Below are 22,008 nucleotides of genomic sequence, written 5' to 3'. Positions count from 1 at the left end.
ATGGAGCTGTGGGGCATGGAGGGGAGTGGAGTAGAGCAGAGTGGAGTGGAGTGGCATGGCATGGAGTGGAGTGGAGTGGCATGGAGCAGAGCAGAGTGGCATGGCATGGAGTGAAGTGGCATGGAGCTGTGGGGCATGGAGTGGAGTGGAGTAGAGCAGAGTGGAGTGGAGTGGCATGGCATGGAGTGGAGTGGCATGGAGCAGAGCAGAGTGGCATGGCATGGAGTGAAGTGGCATGGAGCTGTGGGGCATGGAGTGGAGTGGAGTAGAGCAGAGTGGAGTGGAGTGGCATGGCATGGAGTGGAGTGGCATGGAGCAGAGCAGAGTGGCGTGGCATGGAGTGAAGTGGCATGGCGTGGCGTGGTGTGGCGTAGAGCGGCCTGGCATGGCGTGGAGTGGAGTGGAATGCTCTGCTGGGAAAGCACGGACCCTCCCAGCAGAGGATGTTGGGGAACAGGTAGGAAAATATGGAGGCGAATGCATACCAGGCTCCACCTCCTCCTCACTGTAGCCCACCTCTCCTCTCTGAGTCCCCAGGTCCCCATCTCCCGACCTTCTAAACTTGAATCATTATTTGACTCACAAATACGTTCTACTTTTCAGGTGTTTAATGGATATTTTGTCCACTTCTTTGCTCCTGACAACCTGGACCCAATTCCCAAAAACATCCTCTTTGTCATCGATGTGAGTGGCTCGATGTGGGGAGTTAAAATGAAACAAGTAAGTGTCCCCTTATTTGCAGTGTGGGGAGGGACTCCTTATATTCTTTGATCCCCACCTAAAAATGTGCAATCATTCTGCTGGGTGTGATGCCTCCTGCCTGTAATCCCAGCACTTTGGGAGGCGGAGGCGAGCAGATCACTTGAACTCAGGAGTTTGAGACCAGCCTGGCCAATGTGGTGAAACCCAGTCGACTAAAAATACAAAACTTAGCAGGGCGTGGTGGCGCACACCTATAATCCCAGCTACTTGAGAGGCTGAGGCAGGAGAATTGCTTGAACCCAAGAGGCGGAGGTTGCAGTGAGCCGAGATTGTCCTACTGCACCCTAGCCTGGGCAACAGAGTGAAACTCCATCTCAAAAAAAAAAAAAAAAAAGTAATCATTCTATCCCTCCTCCCTACTTAGGGCTAAAGCTCAGGAACTGTGGTTACTGACTGTGGGTATAAACCTTTCCAAAAATTTTGCGATTATTGTGTTTCACAGGACATATACCTCCATCTTCTAATCATTCCTCCAGTGTAAAATTCCCTTCCTTCTCTTCCCCCTCTTTCCTGTTTCCTCTTCCCTGTCTTCCTCTTTTCCACTCTCCATCTAGTATTTCCTTGAAAACTTGTCTCAAAACTCCCCTCTTTGAGAAATGACATTTCTGTATAACCTCTCCGTACAATGACAGTCACATTCCCTTTGCTCTTCTACATAATATTTTATTTTACTATTTTGCCATTGTCCACATATGACTATTAAGTCTATATATGCATATGATTTCTAATTATATTGTAATTCCTTGAGGGCAGCTATCCCATGTCATGTTTTCGGCTCGGAGCTCAGTACAGGCTTACTCAGTGATAAGTGAGATATATAGATGCAATTCTAAAGACCAAACAAGGAAATGCCTTAATTTACCCATCAGTTCATCCATCCATTCAACCAAGTTGAACAACCATCTATCCATTCATTCAGCAACTATTTTTGACCACTCAAGAGTTCACTACTACCCTAAGATCTGCAGGTGACCTAAAAGAAGCCCCTGTCTTTCACAGACCATGCCCGCCTGGGTCTGTACTCCCAGGCAGGGTTTCTCAGCAGTGGCCCTATTGATATTTTGGATGGGGTCATTCCTTCTGTGGGAGGGCTGTCTGGTGCATTGCAGGGGTACTTAGCAGCATGGTCTGTGGTCTATTCGTTAAATTTCGGTAGCACAACCTCCCCTGCATCCTAACAATTAAACATGACTTCAGACATTGCCAAGGGCCCCCTGTGGGGAGTAGTTGTCCCTGGTTGAGAACCACTGCCCTAATACAACAGGTTATTCACTGCCTCCTTCCTTCCGTCATTCATTCATTCGACAAATATTTACAAAGCACCTACTTATGTGTCATACACTTAGTTCATCCGTGAGCAAAACAGATCCAACACGTAAAAACAGAAACCACACAAAAAGACTCATGCCTGCCCTCAGGGTGCTTAAGAAACTTACATGTGGGGGAGAGGGGACAGAAAATAAACAATACACATACAAGCACAAATGTACAAGTATGTTCAATGGCAGCATTATGATAAAGGTTTTTTTAAAAAATAGAAGAGTATGTTAGAAATCAAGAGTGGCAATTGGAGGGAGATGGAATTTTGAATAGGCTTGTCATCTAAATACGGGGTTTCCTGGAGAAGACCCCTGAGGAGATCCCTAGAAGGTGACAAGAAAGCTGTGCAGATACCTAGGGGAATGCCAACGCAATGAACAGCCCGTGAAACGGTTCTAAGTCGCAAGTGTGCAAAGAACAGAGAGAGGTGCCAGTAGAGAAGGGCAGTGGGAGATGAGATCTGAGAAGCAAGAGGCAAGGTGGCTCGTGGAACGCCTGTGCCGTCGTCATCAGAACTGGCCCCGCAAACCGTTCTGAAGGTAGGGTAAACAGTATATCCTGAAGGGTTAGCTGTGAGGCAAGGGAAGAAAGGAGAACTGAAAGATGCCCCAGGACTTTAGCCTGAGCGACTAGAAGGATGGCGTGGCCATCCATGAGTTAGAAAAGACTAAGACGGGATCAGACATGACAGGGAATGTCACTAAGTCTGGGATGTCTATTGAACATCTAAGTTGGCCACACAAGCTTGGTGTTCGAAAGCAAGCTGTGGAGACTCACAGTTAGGACCCACCAGCACGCAGAAGGTATTGGCAGCATCGGAACTAGATGAGAACACCAATGAGTAGATGGACAAGGGAGCTAAGATCAAACAGCAGAGCATTTTCATATTGGGGAGTTGGCAAGAAGAGGATAACCGGTGACAGAAACTAATACAAAAATAAGTGGGGGAGAAAAATCAAGAGAGAATGAGACCCTGGAAGACAAACTAGGACTTTGTGTTCAGGAGGGAGATGGGAGCATTTGCTGGTGACAGGTTGAGTTGCGTGAGAAATGAAGATGGACCGTTGGATTTAGCGACATCAGCGTCACTGGTGACCTTGACAAGGGCAGTTTCAGTAGTGATGGGGATGAAAACCCGCAATGAATGGGCTTATGAGAGAATAGGAAGAGAAGACTTGGAGATGGTCTGTTTAGACAATTCTGTCAAGAAATTTTATTGCAGAAGAAAGCTAAGAAATGAAGAAAGTGGATGCACATGAGGTTTGTAAAGGGCCAAAAAATAACATGTTTTTGTGTTGATGGAAATGTACCAATAGAATAGGGGAACTGAAGTGGCAAAGGGCGATGGCTGGAGCCATGTTCTTCAGTCAAAGAGAGAGAATGAAATCTAGTTCATGAGTAGATGGGTTTGCATTAGGTGGAAATGCTGCTGGCTGTTCTTTATTACCAGGTAGGAAAGAACGATGTACAGGTACAAATATTGCCAGCTGGGATTTTATGGTGGTGGGAGTCTGCGGGATTTCTTCTGTCTGCTTCAGCTTCTGAGTTGGGTCGGAATCAAAGTCATCACACATAAGCTAGAGAAAGAGGGTGATGGTGGTGATTTAACGAGAAAGATGAGGAAATAGTTTAAGAGACTGGGTGAGTAGATGGACTTGAGACGTCTATTTTATTTTCAGGCATCAAAAAGGTGGCACTCAAAGTTCATGATCCTTAACTGAAAGACTAATCGAACTGGTTGTGCTTAGCAAAATAAGATAGTAAAAGTATAAAAAGCCCACGATACATGCTCAGAATAAATAAGGCGTAGGTCTGCACTGACTGAGGTAGGCTCGAGAGGTTTTCTGGAAGAAGTTTAGTTTGAGTCGAACTTGAAGGATGACCAGGATCAATTATTGGTCTTCCTAGTTCCTCTGAGGCTCAGATTTTCTGTAATGGGACCCGTCTCTATTATCTACTGAAATAGACTGTGGAAGCAATGAAGACCATATTGGATGACCTCAGAGCGGAAGACCATTTCTCTGTGGTTGATTTCAACCACAACATTCGAACTTGGAGGAATGATTTAATTTCAGCTACAAAAACACAGGTTGCAGATGCCAAGAGGTATATAGAGAAAATCCAGCCCAGTGGAGGTAAGTGCGTTGGGCTAAAGCCCAGAAAGACACTTCCTTTGGGTTCAAATCATGATTCACTTAAGAAGCATTATTCCCATCACAGAGGTCTTTGCCCAGTCTTCAAGGGCCTGCCTTAAATAATACATTTCTCAGTAATGGATGAGTGCTAAGTTTGTAGTGAAAGTAGAATTTGTAATTTAGCCCACACAAACTTTGAACCGTTCTAATCTATCTCAGAAAAAGGTTCAGTGACACTAGCCTTCTTTATTGCTTACATAAAGCATAAAATGTCACTGTCTTCAGAGTATCTTGGCAATGCTGATTTGGATACTTTAATCTGGTGTTTAACGAATTAACAGTCTGTGCTTTGAAAGGGCAAATTCATCTCTAAGGGGATAGTTTACTTCAAAGTGAATCTTTCACTGCGCTGGGGTACCATCAGCCTGAGCACAGCTTGTGTCACTCAGAAAGCAAGCAAATGATTTTGGCATTGAATAAACGATGTGTAAGTGATCAGCAGGCATATGAGTCTGAATCCAGGGTGGGATTTTCTGTGTGGTGAGAACACATAGCCAACACTTCACTATACCACCTCAACAGGCACAAACATCAACGAGGCACTCCTGCGGGCCATCTTCATTTTGAATGAGGCCAATAACATGGGACTGCTGGACCCCAACTCTGTCTCGCTGATCATCCTGGTTTCTGATGGAGACCCAACAGTGGGCAAGTGTCACTTCAGCTTTCTCACAACAAACACTTCCACTCTTGTTCCTTGGAATGCTGGTTTGCCTAAAAGGGGGACTCTAACGCCATTTGCCTGAGTTTCTAGAACATATTAAACCCATGCTTCCAAAAGGAGGTTTTCTGATTCTGCAGCCCTCACCCCTCAAGCTACTGCTCAGACGCTTTCCGCAAGGGTGCTCTTGAATGCCTCAGTTTCACCTCCACAACATGCAGAAATTTGAGCATGAACTTTAATAGTGTGTGGCTAGGATTGCTGATGCATTCTAGGGAACTGCATTTATTTACTCAACTTGAGCAATGTGAAGATGGAGTGTGGGGTGGTGAATGATGAGTGTTGATCCCAGACCTCCCAGCAGCACCCCAGAGAACAGTGGCACGGTCCCTACTGTTCTCCTCACTTCTCCCAGCGGCAGCTGGAGAAATGACTGCTCTCTGACACAACCTTTAACATTTTTCTGTCTACAAAATGGCATCAATATCTCCCTACTTCTGCTATTTACTTTTATTTTTGTTACATTATTTTATTTTATTTGCTTTATTTTTTGAGGCAGGGTCTTGCTCTGTCATCCAGGCTGGAGTGCAGTGAGGCACACATAGCCCACTGCAGCTTCAGCCTGCCATGCTCAAGTGATCCTCCTGCTTCAGCCTCCTGAGTGGCTGGGACTACAGGTGTGCACTGCCACACTTAGCTAATTTCTTTTCTTTCTTTTTTTTTTTTTTTTGAGAGATGGAGTGTCACTGTGTTGCTTAGGCTGATCTTGATGATCTTGAACTCCTGGGCCCAAGCAGTCCTCCTACCTCGGCCTCCCAAAGTGTTGGGATTACAGGTGTGAGCCACTGTGCCCAGCTATCTTCATTTTACTTGTGTCTTTATTCTGGCCACTGTAAGTAATAGTGAATGCCAGGTTGTGTTGCCTGAGTATGCTGTATACAGACCAGGACTGGGTCTGACACCACCTGACACAGCTAATGAATAAAAATGCACGAGGCAGTAACAACGGCAGCCAGAGTTTTAGAAAGCCAAAATTTTAGAAGTCCTTATTAACAACCGGACTAGAATGAGCCGTTGTTATGTATTTGTTGTAGAGCCAGTGTTTTTTCCCTCAGATTACTTTTAAAATTCCAGTTTTAAATAAAATCATAAGGTAGAAAAGGAAATATAGTTAAAATATTAAACTGGCCAGGCACAATGGCTCACACTTGTAATCCCAGCACTTTGGGAGGCCAAGATGGGTGGGACACCTGATGTCAGGAGTTCAAGAACAGCCTGGCCAACATGGTGAAAACCCATCTCTACTAAAAATTCAAAATTAGCTGGACATGGTGGCATGCAGCTATAATGCCAGCTACTTGGAGGCTGAGACAGGAAACCCACTTGAACCCAAGAGGCGGAGGTTGCTATAAGCCAAGATTGCACCACTGCACTCCAACCTGGGCAACAGAGTGAGACTCCGTCTCAAAAAAATAAAGATAAAGATAAACCATAATTTGGTTTCATTATGGATTTTCACTCCTGTTTCTCAACCATCCAGTTCCTGTCCCTGGAATCAGTCACTGGTTGCCAGTTTCTTATGTATCTTTTCACAGATAGTTCATGCATGCCTGTATACTATATATACATGTTTGCAGGTGTGTGTGTATATGCACACATATGCATGCATACATTTATACATGCATGCATGCAAATGCATTGCAGATGTGTGTGTATATGCACACATACGCACGCGTACATTTATACATGCATGTATGCAAATGTATTGCAGTTGTGTGTGTATATGCACACATACGCATGCATACATTTATACATGCATGCATGCAAATGCATCCTGTGTACCCATCTACCTTGTTTTTTTTCTCCTCTAAACATATCCTTGAAATTGTCTGGTGTACATACACAAAGCCTTGCTGTGCCCTGTTTAATAACTGTGTAGTATCTCACAGTTTGAATGTACCATCATCTAACCAAGCGCCCTCATTGGTGTATATTTATGTTGTTTCCAAAATGTTGCTATTCCCAAATAATGTTGCTATGCACCACGACTCACACTTCATTGCAACATGTATGAGTGCATCTCTAATAAAAACTCCTAGAAATTGTGTTACTGGGTCAAAGGGTAAACGCAGTTTTAATCTGGACATATTTTACTAAACTGCCCTCCCTAGAGTTTCCAAAAACTTTATAACATTACTTCTTCATTCTTTTCCTTTCTGTCATCACCAACTTTAGGTGAACTAAAACTGTCAAAAATCCAGAAAAATGTGAAGGAGAACATCCGTGACAATATCTCCTTATTCAGTTTGGGCATGGGATTTGACGTGGACTATGATTTTTTGAAGAGACTCTCCAATGAAAACCGTGGAATTGCTCAAAGGATTTATGGAAACCAGGACACATCCTCCCAGCTTAGGGTAACATTTTCTTCTGTACTTTTTTTTACTCTTCACTGGAAATCATTTAACTATCCATGTCTGTTGCATACATGAGACATAACTGAGCTTAACTCAAAACGGTCATGATCTCAGCCATATTTGGTTGCAAGGATCAGGGAAGTGCTCAGTTCCTTTCTCACATGTTTCCCTCCACCCTCATATTTCTGCAGCAACAGTGAGGTGTGAGGCAGATGGGTGATGGGAACGGCTTTCCTACCCTCTGAACAAAATCTTCTGAGCATCATCAAAGCTCCCTGTAGCCCTCCCGCCCCACTGGCAATCGGTCTTCTTGTCATCATGGCCAGCAGTTTTCCCTTTAAAGTGCATTGGCATCTTGGTATCAATTTTTCACAATGTAAATTTTCTTAATGATTAAGATACAGGTTGAATGCAGTGGCTCATGCCTATAATCCCAGCACTTCGGAGGCCAAGGTGGGAGGATCACTTGAGCCCAGGAGTTCAAGACTAGCCTGGGCAACATAGTGAGATCTGTCTGTTCAAAAAATAAAACATTTTAAAATTAAAGTATATATATTGAAAAGATACAAACAACTTGTTTTGACTAAATAGATGAGAAGATGATCTAAGAAAAGAAGAACACATCTTTCCCCGCCCTTTGTCAGTACCAGGCATCATATTTACATCTGGGAACAAGTAAGAGATAGGATTCTAATTTGGGGAACAGTAACCCAGCTGACTTTTTAAAAAAATTAATTATTACTATTATTCGAGACAGAGTCTTGCTTTGTCACCCAGACTGGAATGCAGTGGTACAATCTTGGCTCACTGCAACCTCTGCCTCTCAGGTTCAAGCAATACTCGTGCCTCAGCCTCCTGAGTAGCTAGGACTAGAGGCACACGCCACCATGCCTGGCTAATTTTTGTATTTTTAGAAGAGATGGGGCTTCACCATGTTGGCCAGGCTGGTTTTGAATTCCTGACCTCAGGTGATCTGCCTGCCTCGGCCTCCCAAAGTGCTGGGATTATAGGTGTGAGTCACTGCACCCAACCTCCATCTGACTTTTATCATAAGTTTGTCCACAACTTTTTCATGCTGACCACAACAGAAAGGGAAAAAAAAGCTGGGCTCTTAAATCAAAGGTAATGTTCTCAACAAGTTTTCTCTGTTTTGTTTTCTCTCCGTTTTTAATCTGATAATTATGAGCATTTTCTGTTGCCCCAGATGTCCTGTGTGAATAAATTAAGAGGTATCTGCTGATCCTTTAAAGAATCTCAGAGTAAAATGTTTTAGATCAGCTGGGCATGTAATCTCTGTAATCTTAGCACTTTGGGAGGCTGAGGTTGGCAGATCACAAGGCTAGGAGTTCAGGACCAGCCTGGCCAACATGGTGAAATCCCATCTCTAATAAAAATACAAAAATTAGCCAGGCTTGGTGGTGGGCACCTGTAATCCCAGCTACTCCAGGGGCTAAACAAACTAAATAAATAAATAAATAAAATGTAAAATGCTTTAGAGCTACACAGCAGTATAAACATAATTTCTCTCTCTCTCTCTCTCTCTCTCTCTCTGTGAATTGCAGAAATTCTACAACCAGGTCTCCACTCCATTGCTCCGGAACGTTCAGTTCAACTATCCCCAGACAGCAGTCACAGACGTCACTCAAAACAGTTTCCACAACTACTTTGGAGGTTCAGAGATTGTGGTGGCGGGAAAATTTGACCCTGCTAAATTGGACCAAATACAGAGCATTATCACTGCGACTTCGGTACTTCCTCTTATCGGCTTATTCTACTAATTGGCCCCTAGATACAGTCCCTCTTGAATGTCAGTTCTGCCTGCCCAGAATCATTCGTGTAGAGCAGAAGCGGTCAGTGATGGAGAACGCAGGAGACCGTCTCTGCCATCTTCCCAGCTGTTCCATGCATCCTTACCTTTCCACCCAAGCCCAATCCCAAGCACAGGAATGCATTTGCTTCCTCAGTAGCCTTTGCCTTCCATTTCTTTTTTTTTCCCCCATGCATGTAGCAGGTACTAAAACTGTGAATTGATTAACTATAATTCTGTTCTGCGGTGTCTCTCCACTGACCCTTCCGTCATCTAGGCTAACACGGAGTTAGTCTTGGAGACCCTGGCCCAGATGGATGACTTGCAGGATTTTCTATCAAAAGACAAGCATGCAGATCCCGATTTCACCAAGAAACTGTGGGCCTATCTAACCATCAACCAACTGCTAGCTGAACGGTAAGAGAAGAGTACCCACACCACAGGGTCTGCAAAACTGAAATGTCCACCATGAATAGGTGAAGTCACACACAGAAAGAGTTTGGAAGCAAGAAAAACAGCAAATTATCACAGGCTTGGATTGTTAACCTCCACTAGTTCTGAGCACTTCAGAGAAAGCTGGGTTCGCTCGTTTTTCTTCTTTATTGAGGGATACATAAGGTAAAGTGTGTAAGATGAATTAATTTTAAGTGCACTATCCAGTGGGTTTTGATATCATCCATGTAATCATCACCCAGGTCCAGAGGCAGGTTCCCTTCTCCTCCCTCAACACCCACACCCCTCCTCCAGGGAACCCACTCTTTCAATGTCTGTGGTCATCAGTTTTGCCTGAGCCTGAATTTCGCGTAATCATGCAATCTGTATTCCTTTGCTCCTGGCTTCTTTCACTCAATATGATGTTGGTGAGATTCATCCATGTTGCTTCATGTATCGGGCATGTATTTACATTTACTCTTGAAAACAGCTCCTTGTCCAAAGAAAAATTAGTGATTATTAATGACTGTGATGTTCCCCAAGAGAGGCCTCCTCCATGCTCATCTCCGTCCCCTCTGGCTTCTCAGCTGAGCTGCAGCTCAACCGTCCAGCATAAAAACTGTATCCCTAGAGCAACGGATGGTTCTTTGACCACTTGCATCAAAATTACACGGAGGTGTTTGATAAAAGTTCCCATTCCCAAGCCTCATTCCACCTACTAGATCAGATTCTCAGGAAAAGGGAACAGGGTCTAAATGCGGCTGGGAAAATGAAATGCAGTTGTATGACTGAACTTCCAAAGAAAATCCCTGATGCCGATGAGATTAGAAGAAATACGCAAGGCTGTGAACTCCGGCTGTGAAGTCAACGAGAAATAGCTGCCTCTCTGACAGAATCACATCGGACGTATTTGCAGGCATACAGAAAATTGCTGCAGAAGTGAAATATTGATTTTAAAACAATCTCTATAAAAAGATCAGCAGTTGCCAAAGGTTGGGGGGAGGGAGATGGGAGAGTGGGTGGAGCACAGAGCATTTTTACGGCAGTGAAAATGCCCTGTATGTTATGCCAACGATGGACATCTGTCATTATATGTATAACCAAACCCATAGAATGTACGACACCAAGAGTCAGCCACATTGACTCTGTGGACTCTGTGTGACAATGACGTGTCAGCTTTTTCCATTGTAACAAATGCACCACTCTGATGTGGGATGGATGCTGATAGTGGGGAAGGCTGTGTGTATGCAGTGGGGACATAGAAAATCTTGATACATTCTGTGTAATTTTACTGCAAACCTAAAACTGCTCTAAAATATAAAGTTAAAAAAATGCCTTGGGGGCTGGGCGCATGGCTCACACCTATAATCCCAGCACTTTGGGAGGTTGAGGCAGATGGATCACTTGAGTCCAGGAGTTTGAGACCAGCTTGGGCTGTGGGGCAAAAGCCCATCTCTACAAAAAATACAAAAATTAGCTGCGTATGGTGCTGTACACCTGTAGTCCCAGGTACTTGGGGGAGGGGGAGGGGCTGAGACAGTAGGATGGCTTGACCCCGGGAGGCTGAGGCTGCAGTAAACCGTGATTGGGCCATTGCACGCCAGCCTGGGCAAAACAGCAAGACCTTGTCTCAATAATAATAATAAGTAAATAAATAATGCCTTGGGACTTAGCTAGATAAAATACTCAGCTTCTGGAAGACAGTGAGTTCTGTTTCTCGGTTACTTTGCAGCCCTGCCACACCCCCAGGTTGGACCTCAGAGTGGTAAGATGCAGGGTTGGGAAGCTGACTTGCGCTCCCCTCAAATGCAGCCATGCTCCATGACACCTCTATTTGTTAAATACAGAAGTCTGGCTCCTACCGCTGCTGCCAAGAGAAAAATTACAAGATCCATCCTGCAGATGTCTCTGGACCACCACATTGTGACTCCGCTGACCTCGTTGGTGATTGAGAATGAGGCCGGGGATGAGCGCATGCTGGCGGACGCCCCGCCCCAGGATCCCTCCTGCTGCTCAGGTCAGGGCTGCACCTGTGGGGACAAGTGGCCAGGCAGCTCTCTTGCCCCAGGGGGGATGTCCTAGTGCCTCCGCTCTCTCCCACCCCAACCCACCTCGCCCTCTCAGCTCTAGGGCCTCCTGTGCCCAAGCTCTTCCTGCCAGCTTGGAGGAGGATGGATGATTGCTGTGCTCTTTGACCATTTTGCTCATGTTTCCCAAGAAAATTTATGCAAACCTACATAACCCTTCCAACATTTTTGACATCAATATTTGAAGTGTTTTATCTTAGACTGGGCAACATAGTGAGACTCCATCTCTAAAGAAAAAGACTTTTTTTAATTAACTGGGTGTGATGGTGGGCACCTATAATCCCACCTGTTTGGGAAGCTGAGGCAGGAGGATCTCTTGAGCTCAGGAGGAGCACTGCACTCCAGCCTGGGTATCATCACAGCTCACTGCAACCTCCAACTCCTGGGCAACAAATATAATTTCTACATGTAACTAACATAACTAAAATATATTATAAATGTTGACCTTTTAAAATGAAACTGTTATATCACTATTTTCAATGCATCTAATGAAACAGAATACCTAATTGGATATTTGCTATTCATTCATTTAAAGAAACACGTGACATTTTGTATCACGTATTGATATGAATGAAAATGGGATATTCATTCGTAAAAAAATACATGAGTGAATCCTGGATTACAATGATTAGAAATTGGCCAGGCATGGTGGCTCATGCTTGTAATTCCAGCACTTTGGGAGGTGGGGATGGGTTAATTGCTTGAGCCAATGAGTTCGAGACCAGCCTGGTCAACATGGCAAAACTCCATCTTTAGAAAAACTATAAAAATTAGTCAGGCATGGTGGCCCGTACCCACAGTCCCAGATACTTGAGAGGCTGAGGTGGGAGGGTTGCTTGAGCCTGGGAGGTGACGGTTGCAGTGAGCCAGTCACGCCGCTGCACTCCAGCCTGAGTGACAGAATAAGACCTTGTCTCAAAAAAAAAGTTACTGAAAGTTTTGTATTATTCTTTTTTCTAGTTGAACTTGCATTTCCACTCCAGTTGCCCAGCAGAACTATATCCTATAGTAATATATTTTTATGCTTCTTTTAGTAATCACTTGACTTTCACTTCTCTATAAGAAAAAAAGTTTACAAATTATCATTTCAATTAAAAATTTAATTTAAAAATCATAACCATAAGATTCTGAGAATTCAAAATTCTCTTCTGAACTGGGTGTGATTAATATTACTACTAGTAGGCAAGTGAGCTAAATAATATGAATATATTATAAATTTGATTCCATGTAAGAAGTAAAACTGGAGTGGAAATAATCTATAATCTCTTATTGAGAAAAATGTGACTGGGTGTTTTTCACGTAATCATGGGTATTATTTATGAATGGTTTGAAAGAGACAGGATTCAGCATCAATTCTACTTTTAAGGGAACTTGTATGGGCAGAAGTCCCAGTAGACATTGGTTGGTATAGACGAGTAGAAATGGCAAGTGTCTGGTTATATTCAGTTAGTTGCTTATCTGGACTCTTTCTAATTTGTAAGCCAAAACATGCACATGGGTCTAAGTGTTCAAAAAAATGTGTATGATTTATCAGCTGACAACGTGAGCCCGTCTTGGATTTTGTTGAAAGCAAAGAATTGGAAGCCCTGTGACTTGTGAAAGGATTACATGATCAGAATCAGGTTTTTGGTCCTACACCAATATTCCAGTGGATGTTTTGGTTCCTGGGGGACTTTGGGGGAGGGGAGTAGAGAAGAGCAGTCCTTCTGCTTGTAAACTAGGAGAAAAGGGCTTCCTTAGGAAAGAGTCTATGTCTAAACTGAGACTCTAGAAATTGCCTTTAAAATAGTCCATGCTCTCTGTGTCCTGCAGAAAGTCTCCAGGCACCCCCGAGAGTGCACGCACCCAGGGCCAGGAGACCTCAGATTTCTAAGTGTCTTTCTCTTCTCTTTCTTAGGGACTGGTCCCACTGAAACATATATACATATAATACACATACACATAACATATATATTAGATACTCAGGGGCTAAATGTGTAAGTTACATGGATATGTTGCATGTTACTGAGGTTTGGGGTACAAATGACCCCGTCACCCAGGTAGCCAGCATGGTACTCAATAGTTTTTCAACCCTCCCCCCACCTCCTCCTTTCCCTACCTCTCCCCTCTAGAAGTCTCCAGTGTCTATTGTTTCCATCTTTATCAGAATAAGGGATCAGGGGTTGGAGGTCAGGAGTTGGAGACCAGCCTGGCCAACATGGTGAAACACCGTCTCTACTAAAAATGCAAAAATTAGCTAGGTGTGGTGGCGAGCACCTGCAGTCCCAGTTCCTTGGGAGGCTGAGGCAGGAGAACTGCTCGAACCCAGTTGCCTGTCTGTGTAGTCCCGTGTCTACTTATCACTGTAGTACCCAAGGTGAGTGAGAACACGAGGTATTTGGTGAAGAATGTTCTTAAGAACTCCTTACATACAATGGAAGGATTTTCTGCATTTTTAATTTCGTTCGAGCATGACACCAAGTTTACTGCACCTGGTCCAGGGCTCAAGAAACTCTGACTTGTGATGCCCCAGTGGGAGCCTGGAGCCTCACGGCTAAACAGATAGGTTAGTTTCTAGGCATGGCTTTCTCAAAGAGAGATAGCCTGGTTATCAGATAGCAAAAAGTGCCTTTTGTTGTCATGTGGAATCTCTCTCACCAGTAATAAAACCCCTGTGGGAAACTAAACTGCTGGGCTTGTTTGGTGAGTGAACAGGGATGGAACCTGCGCCTTCTCTTGGACTTGGCTCCCTGGCCTGCACTGTAGTCATGGGGCCCTTCCCCAGCCCTATAAAGAGGTTCCTCCCACTGCCACCCTTGCTCAGGTGCCAGACTCCAGAGAACGGTATCACAGGGCCCTCCCCTAGCAACATGCCAGAGGGAGCCCGAGAGAACTCTGGAATAAAAACGGGAGAAGTCCGGGTGCAGTGGCTCACGCCTGTAATCCCAGCACTTTGGGTGGCCAAGGTGGGCAGATCACCTGAGGTCAGAGGTTCAAGACCAGCCTGACCAACATGGAGAAACCCCATCTCCATTGAAATACAAAATCAGTCAGGCGTGGTGGTGCATGCCTGTAATCCCAGCTAGTTGCGAGGCTGAGGCAGGAGAATCGCTTGGAACTGGGAGGCAGAGGTTGTGGTGAGCAGAGATTGTGCCACTGAACTCCAGCCTGGGCAACAAGAGTGAAACTCCATCTCAAAAAAAAAAAAAGAAAAACCTAAGCTGACAACATCTGGTGGTAAAACAGATACTCGGCATGGTGAGCAATTTCCATGGAAACATAAACCTGGGAACTAAAAGACGCAGGTTTGTCTACACAGGGGCCCTGCGTGATGCGGGTTTGTCTACACAGGGGCCCTGCGTGATGCGGGTTTGTCTACACAGGGGCCCTGCGTGATGCGGGTTTGTCTACACAGGGGCCCTGCGTGATGCGGGTTTGTCTACACAGGGGCCCTGTATTACGGCAGCAAAGTGCCTTCAAGTTCCATCCCGTCTTGGGCCAGTCCTTCCCCAACACCCATGACCTCCATGCAGGCAGAAGGAGCTAAGGTGCTGGAGTCCACGCCACCCCCACATGTGATGAGAGGTAAAGCTTCCACACTGCCTGCACATCCCAGAACTCCCGACCCTCATCCTGGAAAGCATTAAGTATGCGAATGAGGCCGGGTGTGGTGGCTCACGCCTGTAACCCCAGCACTTTGGGAGGCCAATGCAGGCGGATCACCTGAGGTCAGGATTTGGAAAACTTAGCCGCCGTGGTGACACGTGGATGTTGCCCCAGCTACTCAGCAGGCTGAGCTGGGAGGACCACTTGAGCCTGGGAGGTCAAGGCTGCAGTGAGCCATGATTACAACATTGCACTCCAGCCTGGGTGACAGAGGGAGATCCTGTCTCAAAAAAAAAAACCCAACAACTCTGTTTTTCTACACGCACGGGTGTGTGTTTCTTACATATGTGGGTGCCTATTTGTGTGTATTTCTTATTCCTTATGTCTTTCTTACTCATTTTTTTATCTCTAGCATCTCATCTAGAACATACATTTTTAGCTACAAAATAAATATCCACTATTTTTGTAAAATAACGTCGTATTCTGATGAAGGCTCCCTGACAAAGGGGCAATGTAGTATGAACCACTGGGTCTGTCCCCAAGGCCTGGAGGAGTACCAAGCATACAGTAGAAGCACAATAAATGCTTGTTCGGGTTACATAGAGATATTCAGGGATGATACACCGCTCACAATCACCTTCCTGCGTGTGATTTTGTTTACATTTGCTTTGCGTATTTTCCAGTTGAAAATGACCCACACTTCATCATTTATCTGCCAAAAAGCCAAAAGAACATTTGTTTCAATATTGACTCCGAACCTGGAAAAATCCTCAACCTGGTTTCTGACCCAGAATCAGGTAAAACAAAAAGAAATTATATTTGTATTAGACAGTCAGGTCATTGCCATTCTTTCCTGTCACCACTGGGGATTTCTTTCTTTCTCTCCCAATAGAAGTTCTATCTATTTCAGTGATAATTAGTGATAAATTAAATATATAAATAGATTATTAACTATTTTGAACAACTATAGTTCAAAATATGTATTCTCTCTCTGAGTATGAACTAGCAGATCTTGTTGTGACATAATTAATTTAAATACCAGCCAGGTGCAGTGGCTCACACCTGCAATCCCAGCATTTCGGGAGGCCAAGGCAGTGGATCACCTGAGATCAGGAGTTCAAGACCAGCCTAGCCAACATGACGAAACACTCCCCCACTACTAAAAATACAAAAATAATTGCCAGGTGTGGTGGCACCCACCTGTAATCCCAGCTACTCAGGAGTCTAAGGCAGGAGAATTGCTTGAACCCAGGAAGTGGAGGTTGCAGTGAGCCAAGATCAGGCCACTGTACTCCAGCCCAGGCAACAGAGTGAGACTCCATCTCAAAAGAAAAAAAAATTAACTACTATATGATAGTAATTTATTTAAATTAAATTTTATTAAATTAAATAACATTTAATTCTGTGCCTGACATAAATTTTATAACTGATATAAAATTATTAAATTAAATTTATTAAATTATATAACTATTATATTAAAATACATGTTATAAAATGAGAATCACAAAGAAAACGTTATGTAAATCCTGAAAGAAAATTCTAATAATTTTCCAATATTGCCAAGTTTTATTCATTTGAATTATAGTCCCCATACATCCAAAAACATGGCACACAAGAAAAAATCATTTTTTCTTTTCTGTAGGAATTGCAGTCAATGGTCAGCTTGTTGGTGCCAAGAAGCCCAACAATGGAAAACTAAGCACCTATTTTGGGAAACTGGGATTTTATTTCCAAAGTGAAGACATGAAAATAGAAATCAGCACCAAGACCATCACCGTGAGCTGTGGTTCTAGCACCTCCACCTTGTCCTGGGCCGACACTGCTCAAATCATGAATCAGAGGCAAGTATGGTTCCTTCTGAATTCGGGCCTGTCTTTAACACATGACTGCATAAATAAATCCAGGCATCAGTGACATCAGCATTAAAAAAAAAAATCATCCGCCAGGCGCAGTGGCTCATGCCTATAATCTCAGCACTTTGGGAGGCCAAGGCAGGCAGATCACAAGGTCAGGAGATTGAGACCATCCTGGTCAACATGGTGAAATCCCATCTCTACTAAAAAATACACAAATTAGCTGGGCATGATGGCGCATGCCTGTAATCCTAGCTACTCGGGAGGCTGAGGCAGGAGAATCGCTTGAACCAGGGAGTTGGAGGTCACAGTAAGCTGAGATCATGGCACCACTGCACTACAGCCTGGCGACAGAGCAAGACTGTCTCAAAAAAAAAAAAAAAAATCATTCTAAATATAAGGAACTTGAGGTTCAGAAAAGTTGTTCTCACTCACTACGCTGCTCCTGGCAGTGGGCACTGTGTTTCTGGTCACCGTTGGGTCCCAGGAGCGCTAGTCTAGTGTCTGGCATCAGTAAGCACTCAACATGGGGGTGTTGGTCAGTGAACGAATCTGAAATCCACAGCTGACTCTGTAGAGTGAGCTCCAAATGCCATGATGTGTCCTATGTGTAGAACCTTCCCAGTGAGTATCTGTTAATGGATCGTTTATCTATAAACTGTTGTAAGCGCTTAGATAACTTGCGGAACTGGAGTTCACATTAGGGGTGAAGAGAAGGACTTTGTGGGAAGGTCTATTCTGAAATGGTTTAATGCCACTTGGACCTTCACACCAGGGTGCTGACCTCAGTAAAGAAAGAAAAAGCGGTAACTATCACCGTGGGTAAAGAGATGTCCTTTTCTGTTTTACTGCATCGGGTCTGGAAGAAGCATCCCATCAATGTCGACTTTCTGGGAATCTACATACCCGCTACAAACAAGTTTTCACCCACTGCACATGGACTAATAGGTAAAGTGTCTGCCGACCATCCCGCAAGGGTGGGGCCACGCTAATTCTCTAGCAGGTTTGGCTGACAGTGGTTACAAGTTGGAGGCATGGCAGGTGTGGGCTCAAGAGCACAGAGGACCAACATAGCAGCGTGGGGTCACTCGGAAATGCAACAGCAGGAACTTTTGCCATTCCAGACAAGGGTGTCCAGGGCCAGGATTTCAGCATCACAAACTGGGCAAGTTAAGAGAAGGGACACATACATTCTAAGTTTTATGTTAAAGATTTTTTTTTAACTGAAGTGAGGTGAACATATTGAGGACATCTGTGATAACAAGCAGAGCATCCTGGACAACTGTCCCTAGTATTTTAAGAAGGGGTCAAATATAAAGCCTGTGACATCACAAACCTTGCTCTTGTGACCTGAGCTATGCTCTCAGGTGCTGACCTCACTGTCCTGCCATCAGGGTGCTGGATTTACTTACGATTGACTAGACCAACCTCATGTTTAAAATAACCTTGAGCTCCAGGCATGATGGCTCATGCCTGTAATCCCAGCACTTTAGGACCTGGACAGGCAGATTACTTGAGGAGTTCAAGACCAGCCTGGGCACCCCATCTCTACCAAAAAATTCAAAAATACAAATAGTTTAAATAATTAGCAGGGGGTGCTGGATCCTGCCTGGAGTCCCGCTGCTCAGGAAGCTGAAGTGGGATCATTTGAGCCCAGGAATTGGAGACTGCAGTGAGCTATGACTGTGCCACTACACTCTAGCCTGGGTGATAGAGGGAGACTCCTCTCTTAAATTTAAAAAAACAAAAGGCCGGGTGCAATTGCTCATGCCTGTAATCCCAGCACTTTGGGAGGCCAAGGCAGGCAGATTGTTTGGGTCCAGGAGTTCAAGATCAACCTGTGTAACATGGTGAAATCCCTTCTCTACAAAAAATTAGTCAGGCATGGTGGCTCCCGCCTGTGGTCCCAGCTACTTGGGAGGCTGTGGTGGGAGGATCACTTGAGCTCAGGAGGTAGAGGTCGCATTGAGCTGAGATAGCACCACTGCACTCCAGCCTGGGCGACAGAGTGAGATCCTGTCTCAAATTTAAAAAAAAAAAGGGAGATTATGAGCAACACAAATGAGCTTCCAGGGACCCTCCCTCCCATCACCACTCCTTTTTCCTCTCAGCTTGTCTTTTTTTATTTTTCTTTTTCTATTTCTATTGTTTTGAGACAGAGTCTTGCTCTGTCACCCAGGCTGGAGTGCAGTGGCATGATCTCAGCTCACTGAAACCTTTGACTCCCTGGTTCAAACAATTCTTCTGCCTCAGCCTCCCGAGTAGCTGGGACTACAGGTGCGCACCACCATGCCTGGCTAATTTTTGTATTTTTAGTAGAGACAGGTTTTCACCATGTTGGTCAGGACGGTCTTGAATCCCAACCTCATGATCCGCCTGCCTCAGCCTCCGAAATTGCTGGGATTATAGGCATGAGCCACCATGCCTGGCCTCAGCTTATCTTTCTACCCTAGAAATCCTGGAGAGTGGACCCAAATGTAGCATGGAGTCAATGATGGGCCTGTCTTTTTATTTAACTTATGATTTTACATGTAAATCAATGTCTGATTCTGTTTCTCCAGGCCAGTTCATGCAGGAGCCAAAGATACACATCTTCAATGAGAGACCGGGAAAGGACCCCAAGAAGCCAGAGGCCAGCATGGAAGTGAAAGGACAGAAGCTGATTGTCACCAGGTAGGCCTCAAGTGCAAGAAGAGTGACAAAAAGGGCTCGTGTTAGAATTGGACCCACACAGCAAAATAGAAGAGCAAGAAGCAGCATTGTAAGCACTACCTACATCACACTAAACAATTCATTAGGAATAAACACACACACAACATTCACATAAGGACACTTCCGATATCCCACCTTATATGCAAATAATGACCGAGTATCTGGGTGTCATTTGATGCCAAGATTAATCTGTTGTCCTCCTCATACATTAGAAGCCCTTACAAGGGCTTCACAGTTTGGATAATTGGACACGTTGATCAAAGGAATCCTAAAAACACCTGTTACCACAGTGCTGTGGAATGAACGTAGGTTTTTACATCAGGGTAGAGCCTTGCTTTTGCACAGATTTCTGACTGCTTTTTTCGTAGCTTTTCCTACGTATCCCACCCCATATGCTTCATCTGAAGTGAGAACTCAGATGCTTGTAATGTATTCGGGGTATAAAAGTCTTACAAATCTTCATATTTTTTCCCAATTCTTTACAGTTGTCTCACCCATGCCGGATTTGATCTCATCTTAAAGCAGTTTATCCCTTTTTAGAGTTTTTTTTTTTTTTTTTTTGAGACACAGTCTTGCTCTGTTGCCAGGCTGAGTGCAGTTGTGTGATCTCGGCTTACTACAACCTCTCTCTCCCCAAGTTCAAGCGATTCTCCCACCTCAGCCTCCTGAGTAGCTGGGACTAAAGGCATGCACCACCACACCTGGCTAGTTTTCATATTTTTAGTAGCGACAGGGTTTCATCATGTTGGCCAGGATGGTCTTGATCTCCTGACCTTGTGATCTGCCTGCCTTGGCTTCCCAAAGTGCTGGGATTCCAGGCGTGAGCCACTGCGTCCGGCCTCCTTTTTAGAGTTCTTACAAAGCAGCCAACTTTGCTTTATTAGAAAGGATTCTTCACCCACACAAATGTCATTGGCTTTGACATACTTAAACCATAACACTGCAATGATAAACCATAAAATCATAGTAGGAAGTACTGCCACGGAAGCAGATTTGTGAACTAAAACAACAGATTCTTAGTATCAGTTTACGGAAGGAACGACGTACCAACAGGTGTCAGTGAGCATGTGTCACAGAAGCAGTGGTGAGCACAAACTAATGTTCATGTTAAGTTATCTGAAGCTGGTAAGAGAGCATCTACTGCCAGGCATGGTGGCTCATGTATCCCAATGCTTTGAGAGGCCAATATGGGAGGATCCCTTGAGGCTAGGAGTTCAAGACCAGACTGGGTGGGATACCATCTCTACAAAATAAATAAATACATAAAAATAATTAGCTAGGTGTAGTAGATTCTGCCTGTGGCCCAGCTACTCGGGAGGCTCGGGTGAGAGGATCTGTTGAGCTCAGGAGTTCGAGGCTGAAGTGAGTTATGGTTGTGCCTCTGCACTCCAGCCTGGGTGACAGAGTGAGACCTGTTTCATAAATAAATACATAATATATAAATAGACCAGGCATAGGAGTTCAAGGTCAGGAGTTCGAGACCAGCCTGGCCAACATACAGAAAACCCATCTCTACTAAAAATACAAAAATTAGCCGTGCATGGAGGCACGCGCCTGTAATCGTAGCTACTCAGGAGACTGAGACAGAATAATTGCTTGAACCTGGGAGGCGGAGGTTGCAGTGAGCTGAGATTGCGCCAGTGCACTCCAGCTTGACTCCATCTCAAAAAAAAAAAAAAAATATATATATATATATATGTATAAATGCATTTACTATAGTGACAAAAAGTAAATGATGGGCCTCTATTTGATCTACCACAAGCTCCTTACGGTTCATAACTGAAACTGAGCTGTCCTGTGGGCTGGGTACAGAGATACACTTACAAGGCTCATTCATGCAACGTGCCAAATCCTTTACAAATTGTTGGCTTCTTTGCCCTTCAAGTGGAGGGTATGAATCTGCTCAGAAACAGCATGTATCACCCTTAAACACACAAAGTGCAGTTAAGGGGAGCCTCCAATGCATTCTTTTTTTTTCAAGAGAGTCTTGCTCTGTCACCCAGGCTGGAGTGCAGTGGCGTGATCTTGGCTCACGGCAACCTCTGCCTCAGCCTCAGAGAATTGTTCAAGTGATTCTCGTGCCTCAGCCTCCCAAGTAGTTGGACTACAGGCATATGCCACCACACCCAGCTAACATTTTTTAATTATTATTTTTAGTAGAGAATGGGTTTCACCAT

General features: G+C 44.4%; 2 protein-coding genes across 9 annotated transcripts in view; one reads left to right on the top strand and one right to left on the bottom strand.

The window, feature by feature from the left end:
- KIN (Kin17 DNA and RNA binding protein) overlaps positions 1 to 22,008 on the bottom strand; it is a 54,785-nt gene that overhangs the window by 4,360 nt on the left and 28,417 nt on the right. Inside the window, exon 13 of one of the 4 annotated variants that reach the window (XM_008999899.4) lies at positions 9,744 to 10,525. The exons of 1 other annotated variant lie outside the window; for it this stretch is intronic. In XM_008999899.4, coding sequence (XP_008998147.1) covers positions 10,490 to 10,525 — 36 coding nt within the window. In that variant the 3' untranslated portion in view covers positions 9,744 to 10,489. Of the gene's footprint in view, positions 1 to 9,743; positions 10,526 to 16,268; positions 16,589 to 22,008 lie in introns of those variants that run through there. 2 more of the 4 variants (XM_008999894.5, XM_054258419.2) reach the window with 2 other exon arrangements.
- Positions 1 to 22,008, top strand: part of ITIH2 (inter-alpha-trypsin inhibitor heavy chain 2) — a 50,099-nt gene that overhangs the window by 27,247 nt on the left and 844 nt on the right. For 4 of the 5 annotated variants that reach the window (XM_078329328.1, XM_078329329.1, XM_002750030.7 and 1 more), the window contains 12 exons: positions 604 to 720; positions 4,049 to 4,217; positions 4,800 to 4,925; positions 7,174 to 7,355; positions 8,918 to 9,103; positions 9,440 to 9,579; positions 11,442 to 11,611; positions 15,108 to 15,245; positions 15,950 to 16,063; positions 16,909 to 17,107; positions 17,895 to 18,067; positions 19,681 to 19,792. In XM_078329328.1, coding sequence (XP_078185454.1) covers positions 604 to 720; positions 4,049 to 4,217; positions 4,800 to 4,925; positions 7,174 to 7,355; positions 8,918 to 9,103; positions 9,440 to 9,579; positions 11,442 to 11,611; positions 15,108 to 15,245; positions 15,950 to 16,063; positions 16,909 to 17,107; positions 17,895 to 18,067; positions 19,681 to 19,792 — 1,826 coding nt within the window. The remainder of the gene's footprint in view (positions 1 to 603; positions 721 to 4,048; positions 4,218 to 4,799; positions 4,926 to 7,173; positions 7,356 to 8,917; positions 9,104 to 9,439; positions 9,580 to 11,441; positions 11,612 to 15,107; positions 15,246 to 15,949; positions 16,064 to 16,908; positions 17,108 to 17,894; positions 18,068 to 19,680; positions 19,793 to 22,008) is intronic. The other variant, XM_008999901.5, reaches the window with a different exon arrangement.

Source organism: Callithrix jacchus, chromosome 7, assembly GCF_049354715.1.
Source record: "Callithrix jacchus isolate 240 chromosome 7, calJac240_pri, whole genome shotgun sequence".
NCBI lineage: Eukaryota > Metazoa > Chordata > Mammalia > Primates > Cebidae > Callithrix > Callithrix jacchus.
Note: the sequence above shows the minus strand (reverse complement) of the source record. Positions and strands in the feature narration are given on the sequence as shown.